At 35.7% G+C, this 20,980-nt stretch overlaps 3 protein-coding genes across 4 annotated transcripts; 1 reads left to right on the top strand and 2 right to left on the bottom strand.

The window, feature by feature from the left end:
• Positions 1-979: 979 nt before the first annotated feature.
• Positions 980-8,247, bottom strand: LOC124538530 (atlastin-like). Its single transcript, XM_047115617.1, has 10 exons — positions 7,989-8,247; positions 6,782-6,995; positions 5,839-5,988; positions 5,322-5,477; positions 4,943-5,092; positions 4,626-4,764; positions 3,175-3,359; positions 2,851-3,072; positions 2,215-2,484; positions 980-1,463 (listed from the first exon to the last, which is right to left on the bottom strand). Exons 2-10 carry the CDS (start codon positions 6,986-6,988, stop codon positions 1,380-1,382), a joined length of 1,563 nt encoding a protein of 520 aa, XP_046971573.1. The 5' UTR covers positions 6,989-6,995; positions 7,989-8,247; the 3' UTR covers positions 980-1,379.
• A 4,470-nt stretch (positions 8,248-12,717) lies between these two features.
• Positions 12,718-14,500, bottom strand: LOC124538305 (peptidyl-prolyl cis-trans isomerase FKBP62-like). The gene is made up of 2 exons (XM_047115334.1): positions 13,766-14,500; positions 12,718-13,272 (listed from the first exon to the last, which is right to left on the bottom strand). Exons 1-2 carry the CDS (start codon positions 14,336-14,338, stop codon positions 12,976-12,978), a joined length of 870 nt encoding a protein of 289 aa, XP_046971290.1. The 5' UTR covers positions 14,339-14,500; the 3' UTR covers positions 12,718-12,975.
• Positions 14,501-14,705: 205 nt separating this feature from the next.
• LOC124538304 lies at positions 14,706-20,660 on the top strand. Of its 2 annotated transcripts, none has more exons than XM_047115332.1 (7): positions 14,706-14,943; positions 15,067-15,159; positions 15,557-15,725; positions 16,812-17,547; positions 18,329-18,863; positions 19,522-19,627; positions 20,359-20,660. In XM_047115332.1, the coding sequence occupies exons 2-7, from the start codon at positions 15,069-15,071 to the stop codon at positions 20,582-20,584; spliced, it is 1,863 nt and encodes a 620-aa protein (XP_046971288.1). In that variant the 5' UTR covers positions 14,706-14,943; positions 15,067-15,068; the 3' UTR covers positions 20,585-20,660. The 2 variants fall into 2 exon arrangements, with proteins under 2 accessions (XP_046971288.1, XP_046971289.1); XM_047115333.1 differs by having other exon boundaries at positions 14,707-14,943; positions 15,563-15,725.
• The last annotated feature ends 320 nt before the right edge of the window (positions 20,661-20,980 follow it).

Here is a 20,980-nt window from a genome sequence, read left to right as displayed (position 1 = left end):
GCATCGGCAGAATTCGTAAAACCGGTCACATCCGAATTAAGTACGCCATCCCAAATTATCAATAGTTATTTCTTATGTGAATATGATCTTTACACAAACGTCCTTGTAATATCACATGATCTAATATATTCGTCAATTTGACACGTCGATTTTCATGCACTTGCTATCTTTCGTCGATTGAACTGACGCGAGAATCTATAGCGTCGAATGGCGCGATAGGGAGCTATTTCTATTGCTAGTATAAATCGGCAGTAATCGGTTTTATTGAACTTGCCGAAGCTACATCTAAGTTGTGTCCTACTATACCTACTAGTTAAGTAGCGCGACATTCAATCTAGATATATAAATAATTTCAGTTATTCACACATTTTACCAAGCTATAAAAATAAACTCTATACATAAAACGATATCAATATTTTCTGATTTGATTAAAACTAACTCCAACAAAGTCACAGTATATAATAATATATTATATTACATAAGTATTTACATTCTAGGTTATTTATAAAATATTTTGACACATTGTTTTGTGATATCAAAGTGATCAACTTTTCATTATACATATACTATACAAGAATAAGATCTTTCAAAATTACATAGTCATATAAAAGTAGATGTATGTTACATTAGTTTTTAGTATAGGTCAAGTGTCACTGATCAAAGATCAGCGTCCCTAATAATAAACTTTGTATAGCGAATGAACGAATGCTAACTTGCTACCCGTCTTTTAAAGATCTCAGATTCTTATAACATCGATGAAAATCTGTGATTTCTATTAGGAATATATATATTTTTTAAATAGTTATATTATCCCAGTTCTTCAAACATAATTTTTTTCATTAACAATTTGGTAAATTGCTAAAACACACAACCCTTTTTTCTCCACTTTACGGCCTTATCTAGCTGTCTATTTGTCGTCACGATATACAATGTTCATTACTAAGAGCAAATCAGAGGTTGCCCAATTCAGTAGGTTTAAAAAAAAATTTTTTTTCGTTGATTTTAAAGATAAAATTTTTCTTTATGGTCTGTCTGCCTACATTAGTCCACAACTTTACTTGCATGTCCTTTGCTTAACTAAACTGAGCCAGAAAAAATATTATTCGTTGTTAATTTTTTCAAGTATTTTTTGAATTTAGAACACCACGAGCGTCCGTACAATTACATCACACCGATATCACAAGGATAAGGGTGATAGATTGTTAATTGTTTATGTTTGTTGAGGTTTCACTTTTATCCTCTATTTTATAAATCTATTTATATATCAATAAGTAAAACTATTTTAGTAAAAATTGGCAATTGTTATTGATATTCTTAATTATTGTAACAAAAATATAACTTTTCAAGTGTAAATAAAAAATAAATAAACAGCGGCGTTGCTACGTTTGCTTTTTATCTGCGGCGTAGCTGAGCGCCGCCGACGCCGCCTGCCGCGCCACCGCGCCGCCGAACATCTGCATGACCTGGACACAGGATGAGCATTTGTTAGCACCATGTGAGAGCAGTAGCATACATAGATATACTAAAGTTAACGTTCAATAATTATGCTATATTATATATTTAGTTTGACCCTAATTCACATTCCCTCCAATTGAGTTTAAAGAATGTACTAAAGGGGGGGAGGGACGGTATCCGATCGCAGTAAATCATTGCACTATTCTCATAATATGTCTCGCTCTAGAGCTTTTGATTTTAGATTTAAAGGAAATTGCGGGTCCAACCAGTATTTGTTAACTCAATAGGACCAGTTCCAAGTTAGAAATTTATGAAAATGCTCTTGGCTCTGTGCTCAATATATCTTGAGGCGTGTCAGACTTCGACTTCGAGCATAGATGGCCCAGTGGTTAGAACGCGTGCATCTTAACCGATGATTGCGGGTTCAAACCCAGGCAAGCACCGCTGATTCATGTGCTTAATTTGTCTTTATAATTCATCTCGTGCTCAGCGGTGAAGGAAAACATCGTGAAGAAACCTGCATGTGACAAATTTCATAGAAATTCTGCCACATGTGTATTCCACCAACCCGCATTGGAATAGCGTGGTGGAATATGTTCCAAGCCTTCTCCTTAAAGGGAGAGGAGGCCTTTAGCCCAGCAGTGGGAATATACAGGCTGTTGTTGGTTGTTGGTGTCAAACTTCTGTCTACCCATTTGACACTGGGACTGAGGGGATAGACGTTTAATAAATGATTCGATGTACGCATGTAATACTAACGATGGCCGTCTTCTCGTCCAACATCTGCGCCAGCTCGGCGAAGCTGCCGGTCACCCGGGAGTAGGCCCACAGCAGCAGCGCGGCCACGGCGGCGCAGGCGAGCGCGGCGGCCAGCGAGTGCAGCGCGGCGAGGCCCAGCGTGTTCGCCGCGGCCGCCAGCAGCCACGCGGCCAGCGCCAGCGCCAGCAGCACGAGCGCCGTGCCCGCGCGCCGCAGCACGTTCTTGTCGTCGTTGCGCAGCCGGTACTGCTCGTACTGCTCCTCCAGCTCCTGCGAGCGGGCGCGGGTGGCCGTTGATAGTATTATCTCCCTTGCGAACTAAGGTTCCCTTAATCGTATCTTATCAATTGGAGACTTCCCATTTTAGGGGACATTCGCTGCAGGAGCTATAGCTCGCAAGTAAGTAAGTTATACGCTAAAGTTTGCCCTCATCACAGTTAAGAGATTAATTAACAAATATGAAACAGAAGAGCCACAATCAGTCATCAGTCAGTCATCGTTATTTATTTTACAACATTTGCAATACAAAACCTCACACATTAAGATTCTCATAGAGATACACCAATGAATGAATTAATAATACAGACAAACTGGGCACAAATGTATACAAAGAGAGTGCGTAATAGCGAGCCCGACCTTGGTGAGCTTCCCGGCGTAGGCGTCGCTGAGCGCGTCGCCGCCCATCTTCTTCTTGGCGCGGAAGGCGTGCAGCGCCTTGTCGCGCGCGCGGCGGTGCTCCTGCTGCAGCTGCGCCGGCTGCAAGTAGGGCTTCGCGCCGCCGGCCGCCTCCTCCATCAGCGTCTCGTACACCTCCTTCGCTTCGGCTACAGCGGACAGGTTGTTCGCTTCCGCCGTCGCCTATAAATAACCATAGATTATTAAAACAACAAAAAATAATTATTAAAAAGTATTCTCATCAATAATTTTCAAAGACAAAGTAGCTATGTTCCTCAAGCGTACCTCCAGAATGGTTTTCGGTTCTGGCAAGTCGGATCCGCTGAAAATATTCATGTAGGACTTTAAGTAGAGCAGGAGGTCCTTCGCTTTAACCTTCTGTCCGGCGATCTTCTTAACGATGAGGTTTTCGGGAGCGACCAGCATGGGTATGAATTCTTTGAGAGCCTGCTTGAACTCTTCACTTATGTCTGTAACGACACTTAAAATCAATGCAACTTACAAACAAAAAAGAAAAGGACACACCAAAAATCATGTACAATCGACGTCTTTTTTTTATGCTATACCGGGCTAACGTGCAGGAGGCTTACCCGATGGAAAGTGATTACCACCGCCCATGGATATCTGTAACACCGGGGACTTGCAAGTACGTTGCCGGCCTTTAAAGAAGGAGTACGCTCTTTTTTTGAAGGTTCCCAAATCGCATCGGTTCGGAAAAACCGCAGGCGAAAGCACCAGCTTTGTGGAACCATGCACAAAGTGGTTGTGCAAGGTAAAAAAATGTCTTAAAAATCGCGCTGTCATAGATTTTCGGACATCACGATGGTGGGAGTGGAATGTCGAATTTTGACAAGATGTCCGAAGGTGAAATTTGGCAGCAGGGATTAATCAGAACAATTCCTCAGATCATTCTCCGTGAAAAAATCGGTAGAAGGTGCAGAGTGATTCAACATTTCTAAGCAAAGCCGGTGAAATGGAAGGAGCTGGTACTGGGGAGAACCCGCCCAGAGGTGAGAGCAGTATACCATGTGGGGCCGAATTTGTACCTTGTAATAGTTTTAGGCGATGGGCCGACGTAAAATACTGTCTTGCCTTGCTGAGCACACCGAGATTTTTTAATGCCCATTTTTGGCTTTGCCTTCCAATTGACCGCGGAACTGAACGCAGTTCGAAACATCGACGCCGATGCTAGTATCGGAATACTTGGCGGCTATCTACTTGGCGAAATGTTCTCAAATAGAGGAGATACGATAAAAACGCGCAAACTTGTGTGTATTGGGGTTGTAATGGACTAGGTTTAGTCGGCCCCATTCCGAGACTTTGTTTCATGTAGTCTCGATATCAGACACAAGTTGGTTCCGGTTCTCTTCGACGTTTTCCCGAAAAATATTAACTCGGCCGGTGAATGAGGTGTCTACAGTACTGTCATCTGCATAGCAGTGAATGTTACTTACTTGCAACAAATCATTGCCATGCAGAAGAAACAGAGTGGGTGATAGAACGCAGCCTTGAGGAACACTACCATTGACGAATTTTATGTCAGAGCATACACCGTCGACAACGACCTTGATGCTCCGATCTGCTAAAAAGCTGGTTATCCAATTGCATAATTTCCCGGGAAGCCAAGGGAAGGGAAGGGAGCTTCGAAAGAAGCGCTTTGTGCCACACGCGATCGAAAGTCTTCGCTATGTCCAAAAAAATGTATTTAAATAAAGATCAAATGTCTGATGACGTACCAGCAAGGTTCCCTTTGAAATTTGGGTTAGTTGCGACGGTCAGGCCGGGGTGCGGCATCAGGAAGCACTTGAGCTCCTCGAAGCAGCTGGCGATGTGATGCCTCAGCGACTGCAACTCATGGTGTTGCTCTTCGCGTATCTGAATTCAATATTAATTTAATATTATTATTTGAGTTCAAATATTCGGCCATATAAAAAGAAATATATTTACTTAGAAATGTCAAACATTCAACTATGATGGTAATGTTTGGCGAAATCTTAAAAAATGCGGATGGAAGTTGTATTGGTGGATGTGTTAAGCCGTTTTAAAATCTCACCGCAAGTCGTTTTTCCAGCAGCTGTTGACCGCCCTTTTCACCGTAGGGATGGTCGTACGGGAAACTCCAGTCTCGTACCAGCAGCTGCAGCCGCTGGAATGGTTTGCCACTGCTGGTCTCCAGCGCCAACCGGCCGTAGTCTGTGAACAGCTGGGAAATATTTTGCGCTGTTATCCGTGCTCGTTTTACGATCAGAAAACATAGATAACCTATGTAACTTAGTTACAACAACTGGAAATTACATTGGTTCTTACCCAAGAGGGGTAGCGGAGCAATCAATTCAACTGCATACTTATAAATTTCTGAATATACAAACATGGATTTCGGCAACCGAACTGTTATTATTAGGAATCCTACATATAACTTTCTCCGGGTTTACCTGTAAGTGCTGTAAGTCGTCCTCTTCTAAGTTCTGTGAGAGGTTGTATATCTGGACGGAGGACAGCATGGTTGAAAGAGCGAAGACCGTCGCATTATCCTTAACCGTTGACTCGCTGTCGAAGGTGCCTTGCGTGTCCATCAAATAAATTACAACCTGGAAAGACCATAATAAAAAGGGGACATACTCTTTATTTTTATAGGATATTAATTATATTAGATACACGTGATTAATTTCGGCATAAAAAAATACTATTTTAGAACTTTTTTTTTGGTATAGGTTGACGGACGAGCATAAGGGCCACGATGGTAAGTGGTCACCATCACCCATAGACAATGACTCTGTAAGAAATATTTACTATTCCTTATATCGTCATGTCTCACCAACCTTGGGAACTAAGACGTTATGTCCCTTGTGCCTGTAGTTACACTGGCTCACTCTAAACTACAGATTTTTGACCAAAACAATGATAAGTATTTTTAGTTTGTATTTTACGGTTTCCCGGTAGAGATTGTACCTTTTCTCCATTCTCCAGTGTCGCAATAAATGGTTGTGACCAAAGCAACAGGCCCGTGGTGTGCCGCTCGGAGCCGCCGCGCCAGCTGAAACCATGCAAGGGTTCATCCGCGTCGCCCAGCCACTTTGCGCCGCCATCACTTAAATTGTACTGTAAAAAATAAACTTACATATGTTAACACAAACTTACGAAATGATTATTTTATAAGGTCAACCTTGAGACATAAGACAATAGCTAAAAGATTCCAAAATGTATCGCAATCCTATTAAAGAGATATATTTTCAACATCATCCAAAAGCAAATAATCTATAATCATTTACTTATTTATTTAACGAAATTATTGTGATTTTTTTAATAACAAAAGTAGCAGATAAATTGTGCCAGTCAGCTAGACCACTGCGTTGAGTAAAAAGTAATAAGTTTCGAACAGACGCTGAGCATGTTTTGACAGCAGAGATCAATAATGGTTTATTAGTTCGACTTCAATTTTAGGTCCGAGCACGTCTTACTCGGGATATTTAGCTATGCAAAAGCATTTGAGTTTTTTTTTAATAATAATAATTTATTTCATAATAATAATAATTTATTAATTTAAGCATCCTATTGAACAAAAACAAGATGTGAACAATAATAACTGCGATAATATGAAATTGTGGTGCTGTTATTAACGCCCGCCAACAAAGCGACGTTGCTCTATTAATTAAGATACTTAAATTGCACATATTTGTTACATAATATATGAATACAAAAAAGAAAAGTTCATCGGTGACAATATATAAATAATCATTCTATTTAAAAAAAATTACGTGTTTTTCCAGCGTAGTGTTTTGTTTACTAAAAGCTACCATCTTTAATCCTTAATCCGCCACTCCGCTGGCCATCTAAGTAATACTTATGCTATAATGATAATAATAGCTTAAAAACATAATTTAAATAGACGAACCTTGTTGTGCATGTAACGTAAGAAAAAGCTAAGAAGGAACGATTTCCCCTTGCGGAAGGCGCCGGCGACCGAGATGATTACGACTGGACAGTCTTTGATGTCGTCTCTGAGCAGGAGCTTCTCCAAGGCCTCCTCGTTGAGTGTGAACGTGTGATCAGGACCGGGCACTAACACTTGAATACCTTTGCCAGAATTTAAATCTTCCATTTTTAATCTGTAATAATAAATAAATATATATTTATAATAGTTAATCCTAATTTTAGAGACACTTCCAACTAGGTAAGTACTTATAACGCCAAACGACCTTAAAAGTAAACTAACATCGCACTGATGGCCTAAGATTTATTTTTAAAGATAAGGATTGGAGCGTATTCCATCATGCTGCTGCAATGCGGATTGGTGAATACACTAATAGCAAAATATTATTCAAGTACGCAATATATTATAAAATCGTCATTTGCCGGGAATTGTACCCACAATTCTAAGGTAGCATTTTATCTATCGGCTCATCAAGGCTCTTTCTACCCAAAATTTGAGCATGTTTGTGTATTAATTGCTAAGTCCAAGGCAAACATTTTGTATAAATATATAATAAGCACTGACTTTACAGATCATATGTTTTTAACCCAAGTCAACAGACAAGGTCAACGGCAAATATAAAAATGAATTTAAAAAGTTTCCAATTTCAGACATTTCAATCAAACAATATTTAAAAAAATCAGGCAAATAGGTAATTCGTAATCATATGTTTTGAGTCGATGAGTAATCGGATACGTTCTGCTTTGTTTATTACGCGGTGCGACCAAGGTTTAAAAAACCGGAATTCATTACAACAATAATATCGAATTTAGCCAACAATAACAAATATTAAGATTTATTATAAAAAAATAATAAAATTATTTCGTAATAAAAGATTCATAAACCTAGATTACAAAACACATTTCAATGAAATGTTCTTTAAAATACGATCTTATTATTAGCTGGTACAAAACTGTTTACAATGTGAAATATTCATTGAATTTAATCGACACTCAATTGTATAATAAACTTGTTTTTATGCCCCTTCTATAAAAACAATGCCATTCCCACTTAATTAAAGAAACGAAATTATAATACGGAATATTTTAGTCACTATTAGTATGCACATTAACAATGTTATATAAAATAAATAATTGCTTAAATTTTATGAAATATCATGTCCTCAAACCTTCAAATACCAGTTGACACAATCCTCTATAAACGGAATAAAAAACACTTAACTTCACTATGTTTCGTACGATATATAGACTAGATATTTAAAAAAAAACACTCGCTACGACGTAAGTTTGTGACTAGCAAGTGCACAGCAGGTGAATCTATCAACGAAAGTTATAATAAACGCTTATTTTAAGTAGTAAAGAGACGATTATCGCACGTCATCGGTGGGCGCGACGCGACGTCGAAGTAACTTCGACACAGAACGAGTGAGGACGGTATAATGAATGATGTCATACCAGTCTGATTCCATTGGCCGTGTGATATCATTCAAACGTTAAAAAACATAAACTGCTATTTGAGACTTTTCTCGTGGTCAAGTCATTGTATGATTGATTTCTGTAGTTTTTTTGTGGGCAGAATAAAAAGTAGCTTGTGCTTGAAAGAAAAATCGAAAAAAAGCGAACCGCGTCAAATTAAATGCGTCTATTTCCTCATTGATGATAAAGATCAGTATAAGTATAATGCAAGACATTTTCTCATCAGAATAATGTGAAATATGTTTTTATGTTAGATGCAATAAATATAAATTATAAATGCAACTACCTCCATTTTCATCTTCTTTTCGTACAACAGCGATAATCAATTATCATATAAGTCCACTTATTTTTTCAGAATTAGGCAATCTTAAAAGAACGAAATAAATTGTATCCAAAATTCTCGTGATAAAATGGAAACGCACTAGCTCGAGAGTCAAGTAACGAGAACGAGGGAGTCCACTTTCATTCACTGCGGCCTGCGCTCGGCGCTCATGTCATAAAAACAGCGGCCAAAACACGAACGTGCGTGAATGCATTTTTTTTTATGAAAATCTTCTTCTTAATGTAACTAATTAGAACCAGACGATTATATTTTTAGTAACATACAAAACAATATTATAAAAAATTGTTTACATATTTTTCTTACGTTTATAAATGTTAATCATGTACTTAACTAATGGTTCATTACAACAAGCAGTGCTTATGACTTTCGTTATTAATTCCTTATCAGAGAAATTTTAAGTTTTTGAGTAAAACTCAAAAACTTTCAGATTTGATTTAGAGTTTTAGGCTTTAAACAATCACGAATAACCTCAAGCTTTGGTCCATATAAGTGTAAAATAAAACTATTTTGGTGGAATTACGTATGATCTTCATAACGTATATATTTTATATATATATATATATATATATTTGTATCTCCACAGACTTGTTGTGCCCTTGGGCTTATATCTTATTATTTTTTTTGCTGGCATATTTTTATTGCCAGGTATCACAATTTAAATTTAAAGGAGTTAATCGACGGTCTGGGCGATGTTCGACCAGTCTGCTTAATGACGAGTCGTTTTTACTTTGGTTCGCCATATTCAGGTTGTAGTACAGAAACACCTCGGTAGTCACCATACGTGCTCTCTGCATCAGTGTCTCCAACGCATTTTTGATGTCGACGGTACAATATACTCACGCATTACTCTGTATGACATGACATTGCATCCACTGCACGGGATAAATTATAGTGGATTGTAGTTTTCTGGAAGCAAATTTCTTAAGGTAGCCGTCTTGTAGTCCAGTTATTGCGCCTCTTTTTTTGTTTGGTGTTTGTTGTTGTGGGGTTTGTTGGAAGAATATATGGCTCATTAGATTTCACAAAGGCAATGCGCTCTATGCACTGAGCATCTGTGCACACAGATGCTCAGTGCATCAACATGTGACACATGTGACACAGTGCAACAGTTATTTTCATATAGTGGACATGAAATTTGGACAAATATACGTTAAGTGGAAGAGATTGTATTTGTCAATGTATTATAGTCGTCACATTGTTTGGACTTGCTCTTTGATACTATTAGCAAATTGTGTTGTATATTATGTGTTTTTTATTTGCAGTGTCATTTTGGGCTGGGATATTGTCTCTTAAGTGTTCCGGCGACAATGTCATCTTTAATTTTAAGTTCCGGATGATCCAAATTTTGCCCACCCTTCTATTCATTTTACCTACGTCCTTTTTGGCACGTCCCAGTTATTTCCCCTTTCCGTTGACCATTGGAGTTTAGCGAGGATGTCTTCCAGCCATATCTCCTTGCCTTCAATTGTGACGGTGATATAACGATGTTTGTAGACTTTGAGGAGCGACTGCGTGAGTTTCGGTTTGTGGGGCTTCTCGTTGTCGACTCCGTTCCTTCAAGGTATTTCTGTCGGTTCTTTTACATTTTTTGTTGGACTTTTACACTCTACATATTTAAAGTTTGCACCGAAAACATTATTAAATAAATAAATATATCGATTTATAAATAACGAATGTTAATATATCCTTGCGAATTTAGAGCGAGGAAGGAAAATGTTGTTATACTTATTTATAAATATATTGATTGTCGTAAGTAATGGTTTGTTCCTCATGTTATCTAATTTTGTTAATTTATTGATTTAAAAAGGAACATTCATGAATATTAATTATGTACCCAAATTCTACACATGTAAACAAACACTATTTTATAAAGATATCATAAAGGTAAAAATAATTTTTAAAATGTTATTAAAAAGTAACTGTCACAAGTGTGTGTGATGTAGGAAAGAAAACATGATGAGTTTCGTCCTGCTTTGCATGTGTCGAATGTAATTTTATAGTACGTACTAATTACATTTATCAATACAGGGAATTAGCTCCAAGCGTTCTTCTTAAAAGGAAATAAGGCCTATAAGTATAACTGCCATGGGTTATTTACAGCCTGTTACTGGGAAAAGTAATTGTAAATATCGAGTTCTATCGAGTCTAGATTTACCAGATTTGGAAGATTAAAAAAATATATACTTCTTCAGTCACATCAGTTTACTTACCAAAGATTAATTATAAATAACACAAAGTAAACTTAGTTTTGCTTACCTCCTTATTCGTTTAATATATTTAATGGGTAAAATTTATTTCGTAATAAATAAAACACGTAGTTTATTTATTCTTTATTGTACTAACGAATAGTGGAGTTAAAGTTTTACAGGGATGATCCTTGTTTATCATTTTTAACTTATCATCAAAAATAAAACTAAATAAACATTATTTCTATAAGTAGCAAAAGTTAATGCCTAACAGTAAAATAAAAAATTAAATTTAAAAATTACCTAAACCTTTAAATACTTAAATGAATGATATTCTCATAAACATATATGTTATATCCATATATATATGTTAAAAGTAAAAAGGATGGCTTGATAAAAACAATAAGTAAAAGGGATAATAAGTTCTTTTAAGTACGCAAAACGTATTACTACGTAATTATGATGTATTATAACGTATTACTACGGAAAACGACTAAAGGAAAACGTCCCAATTAGGACGTTTTCTAGTCTTCACTTTTTGCGCGTTAATAACATATCTCTTTACTACAACATCATTGACTTAAATATACAAGCGAAACTCGTAATAAAGTAACTAAATGCTATGCATTTAAATACAATACTATTGTAACGAAATTCGCAAATCGAGTAAGAAAGTTATCAATGTATACGGCACGCTGCATATCAGTAGAGGTATTCACTATTCTGTAAGAGCACGAGCTTGATATGTCAGAAAATGATAACCAACTTCAACTATAATAATTTTAAATCACATTGGATACTCGTATCAAAATGGCGTATTGCTGTATGTCAGATGTCAATATTCGAGAATGAGAAACGAGATGATTTCTTACAGAATGGTACAGCTGATGCATATTATGATAGGCCTTTGCAAACAATATTAAAAAAAATTACCTATTTACATTATTAAATTTTTGTCTCATTTGACATGTGCGTTATACTATTAATTTCTATTTGATTCCAAACTGTTCATTATATTTCAGAAACTCTGTTATCTATGCTAGAAGGGCATTACAATATTATTTAACGAAATATAGACAAACATCAATAGACATTGTATGTATTAGTATATTTTCAAACTTTCAATACTAATAAAATTATCCCGATTACTATGAAATTTTTCACTACGAAAGTAAAGTGCCACTTTTAAATAATACGTAACTATATTGCTGATGTACCAGTAATCTCTAGATTTACCCATAACCCATTGTACATTTTCATAATCAAGGTTTTATTACTAAGTTTTAAAATATTTAAATACGAACATCTTTTCTGAGCACTACTCTACCCTACCCGGATCTAGTAGAGGGTGGGGGATTGTATATTGGTAATATAATTTAATTATATGAATTTGAAATGCATCTCAAATGCATCCTGGAGAAGAGGGCGGCAGTGTCGAGCTTCTGTCTCGCATCAGGAAAATCTGGGACAGAATCCACTAACATATAACAATGCATATTATATCTAACATCTACATAATTATGCCATATATTTGACATATTGTCACGATTTATTTTCTTACAGCTATGTTTTTAACAATTTAAATCTAACAGCAACCAATTTTTAAAGCTCACTATTATAACGTTAACTTAGTTCATAAACATTTTATGAACAAAATTTATTTATAAAAATTATCTTACAGCCCTAACATTGCTATAAATCCAAATAAATGTTTTGAATTTATATGAATAATTACTTTAAAAATGATTGAAAATTATAAAAAGTAATGTATCTTAACCCAGTGCTTAAATGAAAAAATATTTAAATAAGAACAGTATAATTATGTCACCATATTAAACTTAAAATTGTAAATATACTTTTCTTAAGATTTCATTTTGTAGAAATAGAAAGGTGTAATTTTTATACACTTTATTGATATTTTATTTATTACTGTTTTATTTATACCATTTTAAAAATGTGATACAGTAACATATATCTCTACTACTTTAAGAAGTCACAAAGTACACTACACATTACATTAGATGTCTAGATCATATTGGATTTAAACATATTTCCCAGTATCACTCTTTTCTTTAAAATTATATATTCTTTTCATACTTTCATTCAGAGAAAAATAAAGTAAGAGGAAAAATAAAAAGTGTTACAAAAAAATTAACCAAACATTTTTTTAATAACTTTTGCATAATCTTTGTTTATTTTTTCAATATGGGGCCTCAGCTCCGAGGCTTTTAATTGGGAAGCTTTGTCGTTAGGATCTATGGCCAATGCCTTCTGGATATCTTCCCAGGCTTCTTCGTACATGTGGAGGCCAATATACGCCATGCAGCGCCTATATAAAGCCTTAGTGTTTTCAGGATCATACTTGAGGGCTCTGCAGCAAAGTTCCAGGGATGCACCAAATTCATCAAACTGCAGTTGACAGTGTGCCATATTATTATAAAGTTTTACCTAAAACAACAAAGTATTTCATTGTAAGAAAATTCCAGTATTTAATTTCCTATAATAATTATTGACTAAAGATGGATTTTAATTGGATTCTATATCAAAATAAATTGATTATGATTTTTTGTTACTGAGACATCGCTGAGACAGAAAAATGATTAAAGCATTTAAATTTAATCACCAAGACTGTGAGATCAATCCTGACATGCATCTCAGAGTTTTTGATTTGATTCATTAGTGTTTATTAATAAATACTTATTTTAATATTATAATATGAATAATTGTGTCAATCATGCTTGGTGTGAAGGAAAACATTGTAAGTGAACCAATGTTCATTTGATAAAATATTCACACATAGCTTTACTCTTGCGTGTAATGTGTCTTGTGTCTACAGGCCCATTAATGCAGCGTGGTGGACCTCAGAAGCTAGTTAGTAGCTAGAGAAAGAAGTTTTGAGGCTGATTTCATTTGCTCCTTCGGTATACCATATTTTACTTACCCTTATATCAATTAACTCTTTCGCTCTTTCCTCGTCTAAGGTATCTTTATCAACAGGTTCCATGGCAACCAACATCTTATAGGCTTTGGAAAACCGCCTGAACCCGTCGACGGTTCTTTTATCCTTGATCAATTGCACCCCGCGTTCCTTGTGGTGCATCGCCGACTCGTACAATCTCGCCCAGCTCCAGTCACTGATCAACTGCTCCTCGGTGACGTCTAATAACTCTATTTTACAAGTTATGTCCAACATGAGATCCCCGTGAGTGTTCTTATATGTTAAATGTGCGATGCACAGCTCGCCGCAGCACATTTGTTGAAGGATCAACTCGACATCTCTATCGACGAAAGCGTCCATGTCTCCAATGATAACGTTGCCATCGAACGGGGAATTGAATATACGACTTAGAGGTTCCATTTCGCAAACGCCGTCTGCATTTTTACAGAACACATCGGTCAATCGGATCTTACATCGAGAATCTTCGTATGGCACTATTGTGTAGTCGCCCGGTGTTATTATTTTTTTTCTTATTTCTCTATCACGTCTACAGCATATAATGGATTCTTTGTACATTTTTGCGAACTGCCTACTTAGGCTGCCGATTCCAAGGATCTTCGAACAGTTATTCACAATTGAACATTCACTATTCTTAAAATTCTATCGACCGAAATTTCGCTCGACGTTTCTTTGTATATGCGCAAGTGACAACTAGAGTCTAGAACTAGTCAATAGGTCGATCGGTATTAGGTTTTCTGTAGATTAAAACTTAGATACTTAAAAATAATGATTATAATTATTTAAAAAAAATAATTTTAATTAACATAAAATAAGAGTAATAAATGTTAGCTAATAAATATTTTATTTTTCATTCATAATTAAAAAACACAAAATACTGTTTTTACGTCAAACTTTTCTTCAAAACACCATTACCTAATTGTCAAGAGTCAGCTGTCGATGTACAATTGACATATACTGTCAGTGTTTGAAATATTTAGTTAAAAAAATATAATTCCATATATTTTTGTTAATTTTTTAATTAAAGAACTATTTGTAACATTTTATTTGAATAGTTTATAATCGAATACGGTGCTAAAAATATATTAGTACAATGTAAAATGGACCTATATCTAATATATTTGTGATTTTATTTTAGTTCGCCAATTTCCATTATAATTTAGGCAAGTTCCCAATAAATTTGAAATATTTATATGTGTAGTGAAAGACTATCTATAAGTTTATACGTAGTTCTAACTCGCTCTTGTTTTAAATCTATGAATAATTGAGAAAGTGTAAAATTTCAGATATGACCCATCTTTTAAAGAACGTTTGGCGCAATGTGCGGAGAGGGAGCCAACTTAATAATCCTTCACTAAGAACAGCTAACTTTTCAAATGGTAATAAACATAATTAGTTAATTGCGGTACATTTTTTTTTCTCATTTGAAACCTTCATTACTTTAAAACTATAATGTGGGTTATTATTACAAGCACATTTCGAAACTCTTAGATGTAAACTTGTATAATTAGTAAGTACCATACTTAAAAACTATAATTATAAAATATAATCAAATTTTATTGCAAATAATAATGCTTCTGTTATAAATTTCTAATTAAAATATAATAATAAATATGTCGGTTTTCAACCAACTTAAAAAAGGAGGAGGTTGTCAATCATCTGTATCTTTTTTTTAAAGCAAATATGATAGAATAATAAATTAAAAACAACCACTAAAAAAAAGCTCGGAAATTACATAGATGAAATTTCTAAGTTCACTCATTTCAACAAATTCAGTTACAGAGTTGGTCAGAAATAAATCTCCAGATGTCATAATGACAAGCATAAAAGCTGCTCCGAGTTCATCTGATGTCCTCGCGATGGTCCAAGCAAACCTGCAGCACATGACACATAGACACATGTTGCAAGCTCTCAGGACTCTATTTGAACTGCAAAAAGGTAGCAAGTGAGTAAAAAACTAGTCTATTTCATTAAAATATATTTTTAACATATTCCGATAATAAGATGAGTAAATATACAACTTGGACCAAAATACTTGGTGGTAGGGCTAGGTGCAAGCCCATCTGTGTAGGTGTTGGGCAGCATCCAAACAACACTACATATTATTGTTGTGTTAAACTTTGAAGGGTGTTTAGCCAGTATATAGTATATGTATGTAATATATACTGCCTGGAAGTCACAACTATTAATTCCACTTTTTTTTATTGTCTGTATAATCTTGTATTGAATAATATGCGTGGTATTTATGTACCAACTAACTAAATATGTAAAAGTAAGGTTTGGTTATGTTTATTCCTTCTACCATTGGAATATGACATATGTATTGATCATGGCATATCTATTGGTCTTTGTTATACATTAATACTATTTTTGTACTGCAGAAGAGGGCTATTTGTGCAATTTATAACCTGGGCCCAAATGATTTGTTAAGATAAATTTTTTTTATTTTTAAAGAAATTAAAATAATGACTGTCGCTTCTCAATTTGTTTTTGATAATGTTATGTATGTAGCTATAAACATAAATGATTTTCCCAAAAAATGTGATATACATTCCATTAATACTGGGAACAAGAATAAACTTGTTACACCTAGTACCTGATTACACAGGGTTGGTAACTGTTTTAAGGGACAATGTATACGTTTATACAACAGGATCCCACAAAACGTTCAACAATATTCAATTATAAAATTCAAAAGAATTGTTAAAGAGTATTTGTGTGCTAAAGGATATTAGAACACTAATGACTTTCTAGTTGACTGCATACCTTGGGACCTTGGGAATGAGAGAATCGCTTCCAGGCTGTTTTAAATAACAAAAATATGTTTATTATTGTATTAAAAAAAATATATCACGCTGAGTTTCTTTCGCCGGTTCTTCTCTGGTCTGAGGTCAGGTCTAATATTCCGAACCGGTGCTATATCTTCGACTATCAATAAGAAAGTGTAAACACTTCCATTTTGAATAAAGACTTTTGACTTTGACTTTGTACAATGTTGCTGATTTTTAACTCCACAAATTTCCTATCACAGATATGGTGAGGGTGCAGATGTAATCATTAAAGATCCGACGTTTAATGTTCTCTGCCAAAACTTCAAGAAGCACGCGCGGGCCTTGGAAGTTGGCGAAGCGATCGAAGCCACCAAAGTCCTCTCCTATCTGAAAGTCCCCGTCGACTCGCTGATAGTACAAACTATGCTACAAATAATAAGATGTAATATTAACTTATTAAATACACAACAGATAATGTTCCTAGACTTCATTCTGACACAATACCATACCAATAATCATTTGGTTGACGCTCTCAAACTGGCTCTACCCTTGGCATTCCAAATCCACCTTCCACTGGAGCTCGACAACAAGGACTTGCCTCTTTTGAGGGACATGCTTATATATACCTGCTCTCACGACCTCCCCGATCGTTGCGTCAACAACGTAGTCACAGGTCTGCTGTTAAATGATCAAGCGATCAACGCGCACACAGCTAAATCTATCATATGGGCCCTTTGTCTAGTAAATTGCACAGAGGACAAATTCCCAACCAGAGTCCAATTGTTGCACATTTGCTGCGACATTTTAACTCAGTCCATAGATAGTCTGTCTTACGATGAAGTGTTAAGGACGGCTGCTAAATTAAAAGGAAGAATATTAGACAAACACCCGGAGTACTATCACCAGCAGTTAATAGATGCCATAGCGGACTACGTGGTCAAGAATCACATAGAATTCGAAAAAGGATTGTTGGTGGCGAGGGTTTTGTCTAGAATCGTAAGTATTTTATTCCTAACTGCAAAGTAGCTACAAAGTCATACTATCACAATATTGCCTTTTTTGTGTGTGTTCCCTATCATTGAAAAACTTTAAGTCTTTGATTTTTATCGATGTTACATCTGAATAGTAGTTCTTTGTTCAAGTTTGTTATGGTTCGAAGTAACACTAAAACAGAGACATAACGCAATAACTGTATGAGACGTAGTTTATAATTCTAACAGTACTGTGGGTGATGGTATTCACATATCCTCAGTTGGGCTGATTGCGAAATATAAAAACAAAATTTTAGACATCGATTCAGTGAATTAATCGTAAATATTTCATACATGTCTAAATCAAAATATACGATATTCAAGTGGACTTTTGCAAAGACTTTTGATGCGTCATTTTACACTTGGAAATATAGATAATACCTAATATAGCCAGAATTAAATACTAGTTCTTCTTTTCGAACATTTGAAATAAAGAGTTATGTAACTAGTTATAACGGATTTGAATTTGAATTGGGAATGAATTGAAAATATTAATTATTTTTGACATCCCGACGTTTCGAGCACTTTACAGCGTTCGTGGTCACGGGTACACTGTCTAGAGTCTCTACTAGAGAACAAGTTTTATTTAAATGTGTAATAATCGCGAAAATTTAAGACAAAATACAGGGCTATTGCGGATATACGCGCGTTTGGATATGCTCTCTAACGTTCAACATATCAAGAGTTGTGGTAATATATCAAAATTTTCCTTTCCACACCTTTTTAAAACCTTTTCCACGTTCCAGGCGCACACGCACCTCGGTCTGGTCGAGTACCTGTGCAATAAGGCCGCGTCCGAACCGGAAACGTTATCGAACGCGCGCACTAACATACTGTTCGGCTTCATCAACTGCCTGTCCAATAACAACTACACTCCCGAACGCGAGCAGTGGAAGCAGCTCCGGAGGCAGATATCCCTCAACCCGATCCTCAGCTGCACAAACGCCTCCCTACCGTGGACTAAAGTCTGCCTCGAGCTCGCGTCGCTGGGACATTACGAAGACAGAGTTATAGAAAGAGTATTCTCAAAAGACTTCCTTGACGAATTCCTATCGAGAGAGAACAACACTTTGGACTATCTCCAACTGCTGACCCTGAACGAGGCCGTCCGAACTTTCCACAGCGTTCAGTACAAGTTGCCGGAGGATGTTTTGCAGAAGGCGAAGGATTTGTATCCAGTCCACACGTTGCCAGGTCCGCTCGCTGAGCATCTGGCGCGAGGCTTGGGTGGTCCGAAGTATGTGGCGAAGAATGTCGCCTTGCCCAATGGAATCGTAGCAGGTACGTGACTAAATTGTATCAAGTTATTTCCAAGTACAGTACTAACATTCAGAAACAGACTTAGCACATGTGCAAGCCCATCTGGGCAGCTATCACCATTACATTTAATTTATAAGGTCGATTTAAATGTTCATATCAAACCAGTCCCATAGCGGCAAAAAATGGCGTTTAATGAGCGCAAAATAATTATCGAAACTTCGAAAGTAAAATTCGAGTGGATATCATCATTATATAGTATAAAATAAAGTTGCTTACCAAATCAAACCAAATCAAAATATACTTTATTCTGATATGATGGTATCTGATACTTTACAAGCACTCTTGAATTTTCATATAACCTTTTTTTTATATTAAGTGAAGCTACCACCAGTTCGGAAAGTAGATTCTAACTAGAAGAACCAACAAGAAAGTCGGTAGTTACTCTTTTTCAACATTAAATAAAACAGTCATGTTAGTTAATTACAATATATATGCATGCAATATATCCTGCCTGGCAGTCAACACGTTTTAATATTACCCCTTGTTTTTACCGTTGTCTGAGTAAGCGACTTTCTACTAGTAAGAATATTTTTAGGTAATATTTACTACGTCCTCGATTGGAGTTGGCTATAGTTTATAGTATGGTTTGTTTCCTAAATATGATCCTTTTCTCCCCCAGATATGATAGTGTGTATCAAAGGTGGATATCCAGTGGAACTTCAGAGCGTTAGCAGTAAAATAAAAGTACCGATAGAAGAACTAAATATACCGCAAGGAGCGATTAGGTAAGTATTTAATTAATATTAATTAATATTAAAGCACTATGTGCGCATATACAGTATTTCTTTATTTGTATAGTTATATTTAAAACAATATTATATGTAATTGTTAAGACCGTGTCAAGCAAAGTTAACCCAATTTCTAACATTTGCGAAAATTCAAAGGATTCTCGAAATTTTTGCGATGGGAATTTACGGAGCACTTAGCTAGTATGTCAATAAAATTTATTATGAACTATCACCTATGTTTTAAAGTGTTAGATTCGATTTCATAGAAAATATCCTAGTAGAGCTGAGATGGTCCAGTGGTTAGAACCCAGGCAAGCACCACTATATATGTGTGCTTAATTTGTGTTTATAATTCATCTCGTACTCGGCGGTGAAGGAAAACATCGTGAGGAAACCTGCATGTGCCAAATTTCATCAAAATTCTGCCACATGTGCATTCCACCAACCCTCATTGGAACAGCGTGATGGAATATCTTCCAAACCTTCTCCTTAATGGAAAAGCTTATCCTAGCAGTGGGATAAGCAATAAGATAATTTACGGGCTGTTACTTTATTTTTTTTATCCTAGTCAATATAACATATTAAATAAAACTAATTATAACGGATGAATCGCGTATATTAATTATTTTTAAACATCCCGACGTTTCGAGCACTTTGCAGTGTTCGTGGTCACGGGTAGACTCCATATTAATTAACATATTAATTTGGTTATATTTATACATTTTCAGAGTTTGTATAATGAATTTCAAACAAGGTTGCTTCTCAATGAATAGCAACCGCCTCCGAGGATCATTCCGTCTGATCGTGGACCTGTTGGAGAAGCAGGGCTACGCCACGGTCGCGTTCAATGTCAACGAATGGCTCAGGACGCCCGTGCACGAACGCACCCCCTACCTCATACGAGAGATCGGATACAAGTGTGGAGAAATAGGACTCAAATTGACAGTGACTTAATAGTGATAAAGATATTAGTTAATAAAATTATACAGAATTGTTTTAGTTAATAAATGCTGGTCATTGTTGATTTTTTTATAATCTGTTTTATTTATATATTAACTTATTTATAATATCTTTGAAGTAAATTACATTACATTCAAACCGTTTAGGCAAAATACAGGCTAAAAATTTGCAAAGATCTAAACAGAATCTAGGGTAGATTCTCAGTTTAGTTCTTTTTGGTACAGTATATATTTGGTACAGTCGTACAGCGAATCAGCGACTTATTTAAGGTAAGTATATGTAATGCCCGGTCGATGTGACCCTACGCCTCGTGATTGGATTATAAAAAAGGAATTATTTTTATTTAAACTTAGGACCACTAACACATATGTTAGTATAAATAACGCAGCA

Source organism: Vanessa cardui, chromosome 20 (genome assembly GCF_905220365.1).
Source record: "Vanessa cardui chromosome 20, ilVanCard2.1, whole genome shotgun sequence".
Classification (NCBI taxonomy): Eukaryota; Metazoa; Arthropoda; class Insecta; order Lepidoptera; family Nymphalidae; genus Vanessa; species Vanessa cardui.
Note: the sequence above shows the minus strand (reverse complement) of the source record. Positions and strands in the feature narration are given on the sequence as shown.

Excerpts from the sequence above, each read along its gene's own strand:
- LOC124538530 (XM_047115617.1), bottom strand. The coding sequence starts at position 6,988 with ATGGAAGATTTAAATTCTGGCAAAGGTATTCAAGTGTTAGTGCCCGGT. Across the intron at positions 5,478-5,838 it reads CACTGGAGAATGGAGAAAAG|GTTGTAATTTATTTGATGGA; the intron begins GTACAATCTCTA and ends TGGTCTTTCCAG. Across the intron at positions 5,093-5,321 it reads ACGACTTACAGCACTTACAG|CTGTTCACAGACTACGGCCG; the intron begins GTAAACCCGGAG and ends AATATTTCCCAG.
- LOC124538305 (XM_047115334.1), bottom strand. The coding sequence starts at position 14,338 with ATGTACAAAGAATCCATTATATGCTGTAGACGTGATAGAGAAATAAGA. Across the intron at positions 13,273-13,765 it reads AAGAGTTAATTGATATAAGG|GTAAAACTTTATAATAATAT; the intron begins GTAAGTAAAATA and ends TTGTTGTTTTAG.
- LOC124538304 (XM_047115332.1), top strand. The coding sequence starts at position 15,069 with ATGACCCATCTTTTAAAGAACGTTTGGCGCAATGTGCGGAGAGGGAGC. Across the intron at positions 15,160-15,556 it reads AACAGCTAACTTTTCAAATG|TTACAGAGTTGGTCAGAAAT; the intron begins GTAATAAACATA and ends CAACAAATTCAG. Across the intron at positions 15,726-16,811 it reads GAACTGCAAAAAGGTAGCAA|ATATGGTGAGGGTGCAGATG; the intron begins GTGAGTAAAAAA and ends TTCCTATCACAG.